This window comes from Populus alba, chromosome 11, assembly GCF_005239225.2.
Source record: "Populus alba chromosome 11, ASM523922v2, whole genome shotgun sequence".
Lineage (NCBI taxonomy): Eukaryota > Viridiplantae > Streptophyta > Magnoliopsida > Malpighiales > Salicaceae > Populus > Populus alba.
Genome location: NC_133294.1, coordinates 1,177,217 through 1,185,372, shown reverse-complemented (window position 1 = coordinate 1,185,372; position 8,156 = coordinate 1,177,217). Strand labels below are relative to the sequence as shown.

Genomic DNA, 8,156 nt, shown 5'->3' with positions numbered 1-8,156 from the left:
TAATTCAATCCTAACAATTAAATTAAAAGTTATTTAACGTTATTTTCGTAGTGTTTTTAGCTGTGTTAATTTAAAAATTATTTTTTTCTACCTATGTTAATTAAAATAAAACTTATATGGCGGATCAAGGAATATCTGAAAAAGTTTATTTGCACCTTGGTAGTGTTTCAGAGTCAAATAGGGGCTAGTATATACATTTAGGCAATTTTTACCTTAAATATGATATAATACCAAAGCTCAAACATATTATGGGTATTTCGAAGATGTCAAAATGTCAATTACTATCCCAAATGACATGAGTCTTGAGATTTTATGAGCAACCAAATGTTGCCTGTCTCACAAGCCCAACATAGATACACAAGATTTTTGTCAATTTGAGCTCACCCAAATTCTTTGATTTCCAACCTTTTATATTAAAAAATATGGGAGTAATTCCTAGTACAGCTGAGATTATGGGAATAGCTTATGGGATCAAAATATTACAATATGCCACAAAATATTCTATGCAACAGTATCATGGCAAGGAAAGACAACCTTCGGAGGAACAGAGCAGCTGGAAAAAAAAAAAAAAAAAACTGTCCAATCCCAAAAAATATTTGAAGGAGAAACACCATCAAAGACATCCATGGGGGAACACTATAACAATGAAACACAAAATTCCTGAAAGATTAAATGTAAAGGCATATGCTTATCCTAATAAATTCCTTTTTCCCCTCAAAGCAAGAAAACAGAAAAGGTCAACATGAAAACGGGGAAGATCTAACAATTGATGAGGAGGGCATCGATGTTCCGTTTCCCCTTTGGGCCTTTGGTATACCATGATGACACATAATCTCCATACTTAACTTCACGGTACTTCGGCGGGGATGAGTTCCTAGTTAGCTCAAAAGCAGGGGATATTTTCACCGTCTTGGCTGGGTCATGAAAGGTGGCAACTGAGAGCCGTGGACTGCTGGAATTTGTAATGGCTCGATGTTGAGCACTCCTATACTTCCCATTGGTTATAATCTACAGGCAAAGTGTTTCCCATTAAAATTTTGATCAAAGTGCATTTCAACTAAAGCAACAAAATGACGAAACACATGGGTGGCACATTAATGGATATAAGATTTTGTAGAAGGTAAACTGATAAGAGCTCAAATGGAAAATACCCATCACTTTGACCTTTCAAAATCCAACCATTACATAGGAAAGAGCTATAGTAGAAAGCTTTTCTTGTGAAATATAAGGTAGTTTATACAGGAACCATTGGTTTTGACCGTTTGTTGCAGGCTAAGAATGTGGCAGCATGCGAGTAGAGACTCCGCAAGGATAGGTTCAAGATTTCACAATGAACCCACATGATTGCAAAAAGCTCGCAAAATGTTAACTTGCATGAGGCATGAGTACATGAGAATCAAAATGCATCCTTTTTCCCTCTTGATTTTGTTTTACTATCTAGCATTATTAAGCAAAAGCTTCAATTCAATCAGATACATAAACACAGTTCATCGCCTTCCTGTCCAAGTTAGTTAGAAAACAAGGGGAAAAAATTAAGAAAAAACTGCAGTTAAGCCAACAAGAGAATGAAAAAAGCATGTCAATAGCGGAAAATGAAAACATCAGTAATGGTTCAATTACCTCCATTTGGTCAGCCAATATAACAAGAATAGAATGAGATTGAGGATGGACAGTGATCCACCTAGAGTCTTTGAGAATCTGAAGGCCCCCGACATGGTCTTGGATGAGAAGTGTGATGGCACCCATATCAGAATGGGACTGAAGACCCAGTGTAAGATGCGGTTGAGGACAAGCAGGGTAGTAGCTTATAGTAATGTTTTGATAAAATTCCCCGACAGCATCCTCAATGCAAGAAGTTGGCAGTCCCAGAGACTCTGATATAAGCCCCAACAGCTTCTGTGCAACCAATTTGAGCTCATCACTATAATGTGCCACAACTTGCCTGTAATTGGAAGGGAAGTGAGGCCAGCGAGAAGGGTCACGGCGAGAGAGTGGTAGGGTATGGTGATCGAAGTAGTCCCTCCAGTCCAAAACAGTTGAGGTTTCAGCTTCAGCTTCAGCTTTCGGGCGCAGCATCTTAGAGCCATACCCCTGAGAAGCAGGAGAATTGGGATCACAGGCATATTTGAGCTTATCTTTGACAGGGCAGTCTTTGAAGAAAGATAACCCTACGCCCCTAATCTGGTCCAGCAACTCAACTGGAACTCCATGGTTGGTAATGTGGAAGGCGCCCCATTGGGCGCAGGCATCACCAATTAGTTTGCAAACAGTATCCCTCTGCTCCGAGTCGAACCCAAAAACATCAATCATGGGGACATTGTCTTCATCACTGTTATCTATTACTCTGAGGTCATCACTAATGGGCGGTCGTTCCTCAGGGGGCTGGATATATTGGGCTGGCACCTCTGCTATGCCCCCTTCAGAGAGGCTTTGCACTCTCATCATCTGAAAATCCATTCTTTCCTTCTTTTTTCTCTCCTTATTCCTCCAAAATAATTTATTCTAATTTGTTCAAACAAAATGAAATATCCTAATCCAATCCAATCCAATCTATCAATTGCAATCAAATCAATTATCAAATATTAGTCTCTTACTTCAAATTTCAAAGCAAAAGCCACAAAATGGGTTTTGAATCAAATGGAAAAGTAAAAAAAAAGAAGAAGAGAAAATTATAAATTAAACGAGAAAGAAAGAAATCAAATACCAATTCAATCCAAGCTCCTTTCCTTCACTTGTTTCTCCACATTCTGTTGAGCTTGCGTGGATCATTAAAATTTGTCAAGAGGGAGAGGTGGAGGGGGTAAGAGAGTGAGGAAAGGATGGATTTATTTGTTGGCTATTGTATATTATTGTCCCTATAAATGCTGTAATGTTTCACTTTGATCCTTTTTCATTTAACATTACTCATTTCAGTTCAGAGAGTTTTTAATGAAGGTAATTTTGTATCAATAATATAATTTTCACCTTCTATTTCGATAATATATATTTTTTGAAAATTTACATTCTATCCAAGTAAAAAATGATAAAAAAATTTCTCACTTTTTTTAAAAAATATTTTTAAAATTTTATTTTTGTTTATCTTTCATTTTTTTTAATCTATCTTTTCCATATATTGTAATTATTTAACAGTTATGGCTTCAATACTATAGAATCTTTATTTTCTATAATATTTAACAAGAAACCAAGAGCAAATGCTTGCCGACATGAAATGACAATATTTTTTAAGGCATTCAACAACCAATTAATTAGTTTTTTTAAAAAAAAAATTAGAGGAACTATTTTATTACTTTTGCAAAAGAATAATTTATAATTTACTCCACTGCATGTGCCGCAAACTTTTTTTTTTTTTTTTTAATATTTACTAAAAAATCAAAGTGCCTCAATAACCCAAGATATAGACACGATCATAATGCATTAACTTGGTAATCTAATTATCTCTTTCTTTTTCATTTTTCTCCTTCCCTTCCCATATCAGGCCTTTATTAGACCCTATTTGGATGAAATTCAAGATTAAATTGAAAAGGATTTAGAGAAATGGGGATTAAATTGAAAAAAGAGGGCTTGGGTTCGGGTGAATTGAAAATAAAAACTCAATTGAGAAGTTGTTATAGGTTTAGGACCAAAGTGATTATTAGAAGGGAAAAGAAAAGACCGACACGTGCAAACTACGCGCCAACGAGTGGAAGATGTCTCATTTTGGACGGTGCATGAGGTCATATTTAAACAGCCTCCAAAGATGACCTTCTTTGATAGAGTTGGAATCACTATGTCATCATTATTCTTTCAAGGTGACGTGTCTCTAAAATGAATGCTCGTTGTGGCTCCAGTGACCATTTTTCTTTTACTTTTCTTCCCTTCCCTCATAAATTCTGAAACATGAAATTTCTTTTACTATACTAAAAAGGAATATATTGCCCTCTAGTCTTTAATTGTAGTCCCTTTAGTTTTAATCCTTTAGAAACTAAAAAATCAAAATATTTTTTTTTTGTAAAATCAAATATCAACCAAAAATCCATTTTTTTTCAAAGCGAAAACCCCATAATCAAACTACTAATCTTAGATTTTAGGGCAGTCAAATGTGAAAAGATCTAACTGAAAAAAAAAAACATGAAAATGAAAAAAAAAAGTATTAAGTGATGAAAAAACAATGCAAACGGTGAGTCCATGGTAGAAGAAACAATAAATCACCTAGGCAAATTAGTTTTTCTTTGGATATACATACATCGCGCTATGTTGGGGGTTGTATTTTAAATTAATTTATAATAATTTGCAGGTATTGATGCATTTTTTGGTATCATAATTTGAGAAATAAAAAGATATTGTTTATCCTTAAAAAAATAAATTAATATATATATATATATATATATAAAAACTAATAAATAAATAAAAAGTGATGTTAATGTTGATTGAATATTAAAGTAAAAGCTAATACTTCTAGTAAAAGAAAAGGATATATGCACATATAAATATTTAACTTCTACTGTTCTTTATATTTTATATATTTTTATTTATTTTATTTTAAAGCTTAATTCTGATTACTAGTAATAAAATTTTTTTATGTTTATAAATACATCTTGCAAATGAAATTTATATATACAAAATATACAAGAGAAATTTAAAAATAAATTACAATAATCTTTTCAAACATTTTAAAATTAGAAAAATAATTAACAAGATTAATTATTATTTAAAAAATAATGAATTAAACAATTTAAAAATATAAAAGAGAAGGATACGGTATATTTTAAAAAAAGTAAAAAAAAGGCCTTTAATTAATGTTTTTTTTAAATAAATCAAGATTAAAAAAAAAGTGAGGCCCTGCATGACTAGAAGATTGATGTTTTGAATGTGTCTACTCCTCCTTTTTTTTTTTATTTATTAAAATGGATGATACGTATGCTGAATAAGTTTTTGATCATTTATGGCGACCAAAAGATTTTATTTGAGTTTTGAGAACTTAAAAATTTATTTTTTAATTTGTATTTATTTGAAAACAATCTAGAAACCTTAATAAATTTATTTTTAATCAAAAAAACCCTTTAGTCAGTCTAATAAAAATATTAAAAAAACCTTACAATAAAATTATATAAACAGAAAAATAAATAAAAAATTGTTGATTCTAATTAAATATTTAAATGAAAAGCTAATATTTTAAGTCAAAGTAAAATATAAATATATGAAAATATTACCTTGACTCCTTTATATATTATATATTTTTATTTATCTTATTTTAAAGGTTAATTATGATAGTGAATAACAAATAATGCTTTTTTATTAATTCATTTTACAATTTGACATAAATAGGAGCATGCAAGTGAAAAAAAAAATAGTATTAAGTATTCTTGTGCCTATATAATAATAATAATACAAATTCATCCACCTGCTTTGCTATCTCGGTTTCCTTAACGCTGCGGCTTCCATGGACTGTAGCACGACCTCCAGTCCTCCAATGGCTCGCAAAGCAAAAGGAAAAGGAAAAGCAAAAGTGAAAAAGTTTACCACAAATCTTAGTGATACTCTGCTAAGTTTTATATAATCATTATTTTTAAAATTTATGAAATTAATTGAATATATATAAAACACCCCCATCAATAAAAAACAAAACAGAAGGAAAAAGCAATTTCAGTTCAGTGCGTGGAGGGCGGTGGAGTAGCTGATCAAAGTAAAACCTCTCATTCCTTCATTTTTTTCCCAGCTATTATCTATCAAGGGTTCAGTACATCTTTTCACTAATTTTTCCAGGTTAGTTATTGCTAATGTTTTAGGGTTTAAATGTAAATCGTCCTTTCTTTCTTTCTGGCTATTATCAAAGCTTCAGTTTCGGTTGTTGCTGTTGTTATGATGATGATGATGATGATGATGATGATATTTCAGCTTTGAATTTCGTTGCTAAACCCCTCATTGTCTTAGGATTTAATCGTAATTATGCTATTTATTTATAGGACTAAATCTGAATAATTTCATCAAATCTTGATCTGAATAGTAAAGTAATTATTTTCTGCGTTGTAATAATTAATATTGAGTTAATTAATTATGCGTGCAGAACAGGACATGGATGATTCTGGTGGGAAAAGCATAAACGATTTACCCGATGTTCTTCTTCGACACATACTGTCCTTCCTTGTAACAAGAGATGCTGTTAGAACAAGCATATTGTCTAGGAAGTGGGAGCATCTGTGGAAGTCCCTTTCCAATCTTGAGTTTCATCAATATCTTTTTAAGGCTAAGACAACGATTTTCATGAATTCTGTGGAGAGAGTGCTTCTTCTACGGGACTCCTCTAATATAGAAAAATTCACTCTTACATGTAGAATTGATGATGCGACTCGAACTCGTATTTGGGTTTCTGCTGCAGTAAATCGTAATGTTAAAGAGTTATGTGTCGACTTTTCCGAGGGGGATGAATCAGAATCGTTCGTTTTCCCCCTATGCTTATTTACTTGTGCAACATTAACCAAGTTGGAAATTACTTCACATGGTGTTCTCAGGCTTCCTTCTTCAATCCCTCTCCCGTGTCTAAAGATATTGAGCCTTCAACACGTTGTCTTTCCCGATGAGGACTCAACCCAGCAAATATTGAATCTCCGAACCCTCGAGGAGTTGGAGATCTGTTTCTGCGACTGGAAGAACCTTAAGGCCATTACCATTTCTGCTCCCAAACTTCGAAGCTTGGACATTTATGAAATGCGTAGGAGCAATTTGAGAGGTTCAGATGCTTGTCATGTCATGATTTTTGGAACTGCTCTAACCTTTTTTTCTCTCAGTGGTGGATTTTGGGATGACTATTGCTTATTTAAATCATCATCACTGGTTGAGGCATATTTTGATGTTGATGGATGTGAGGGGAGGTCAAGGGAAATTGCCTACCGTGCTTATAAGCATATTGCAGGGCTCTCTACTGTAAAACATTTAACACTGGATCCTGCTGTTTTAAAGGTATTTTTGCTTCTCCGTTTTGCATCAGCTTCTATCTGGTCACTGGATAATAGTCTTATTTGTATCTGTCTCTCCCTACCTCTTTCTCTTTCTTTTCCTTTACCTTTTATTTTCTCAACCCAGTTGCTTGAAATGTTCATAAAAAGCCTCTCGATTGCACGCCCGAGTAGCATGAGCATTCTTAGCCTTTAATTCTCCCGTGTGTTTTTAACCAATTCAACTAAAAAGCTAAATTTATTGGATACGGTATTAAAATATAATTTATATTATTTTCTAACTGTTCTTAATCCAGGAGACCATTACTGCCACTTGACATTGCTTACAGATGCTTCTTCAATGAAGTGCGTTAAATTATAACAATTTTGTTTGTGTTTTTTTATAGGCTCTAGATTGCGCGCCCGAGCTTCTTGCCCATCCACCTACACTCATGAATCTGACCTCGTTACGATTATCTGAGTCGTTGTTTCATCGTCCTGGTCTTCACTGTGATAGCTTCTGGCACATTCTCTACAGCTCTCCTCATCTTAAAGCTCTTAGTTTCTATAGAGTAACATCTTGGACTCTTTGATTTCCAAATTAAGTTATCATCAAGCTTTCATGTTTACAAATCTAATGGGTTCACATGATTCTGGTGAATGTGCAGATCGAGCTAAGTGAGTTGCCCACAAATTGTGGAGAGGATGACTGGATATTGGAGCCAGCGCCACCTTGCTTCCAGTCATGTCTGGAATGCATTGAGATACGTGACTTCGGAGGTCTTATTGATGAGTTGGATGCAGTTGCCTTCTTGCTGAAGAATGCAAGAGCTTTGGATGATATGGTTATTACTTGTTCGAACAAAGGGTCAGAGGCTCAGAGGAAGATTCGCGAGCAGCTATTCGAGCTCCCTGGATGGTCAGAAATTGGCAAATTAAATTTCGTTTGACTATTTATTTTGGATTATACTTCCTTTAATCCTTTTGAACTATAAGAAGAGAAGTGTATTCCTACAATTTTAAAGATTTCTCAATTGATATATTATATATAGATTGTTTAACATAAAGTTTTGCCAATAAACCACCTCTTATATTAATTAATAGTTACTAAAATTATGTTGTATACGAATGCCTTGGTGTCATACTAGTTTGCATGCTTCTTCTCCGGTGGGATTAAATTTTTTCTTGAAAATTAAAAAAAGAATGTTTGCATCATATAAAATTCTTTGATATTTTTATTAAATC

At 33.3% G+C, this 8,156-nt stretch overlaps 2 protein-coding genes across 3 annotated transcripts; one reads left to right on the top strand and one right to left on the bottom strand.

The window, feature by feature from the left end:
• Positions 1–576: 576 nt before the first annotated feature.
• On the bottom strand, positions 577–2,782 carry LOC118035852 (jasmonate-induced oxygenase 1). Its single transcript, XM_073412311.1, has 2 exons — positions 1,621–2,782; positions 577–1,008 (listed from the first exon to the last, which is right to left on the bottom strand). Exons 1-2 carry the CDS (start codon positions 2,455–2,457, stop codon positions 760–762), a joined length of 1,086 nt encoding a protein of 361 aa, XP_073268412.1. The 5' UTR covers positions 2,458–2,782; the 3' UTR covers positions 577–759.
• A 2,601-nt stretch (positions 2,783–5,383) lies between these two features.
• LOC118035848 (F-box protein At4g09920) lies at positions 5,384–7,978 on the top strand. Of its 2 annotated transcripts, none has more exons than XM_035041503.1 (4): positions 5,384–5,742; positions 6,049–6,936; positions 7,319–7,483; positions 7,580–7,978. In XM_035041503.1, the coding sequence occupies exons 2-4, from the start codon at positions 6,052–6,054 to the stop codon at positions 7,859–7,861; spliced, it is 1,332 nt and encodes a 443-aa protein (XP_034897394.1). In that variant the 5' UTR covers positions 5,384–5,742; positions 6,049–6,051; the 3' UTR covers positions 7,862–7,978. The 2 variants fall into 2 exon arrangements, with proteins under 2 accessions (XP_034897394.1, XP_034897393.1); XM_035041502.1 differs by having other exon boundaries at positions 6,044–6,936.
• The last annotated feature ends 178 nt before the right edge of the window (positions 7,979–8,156 follow it).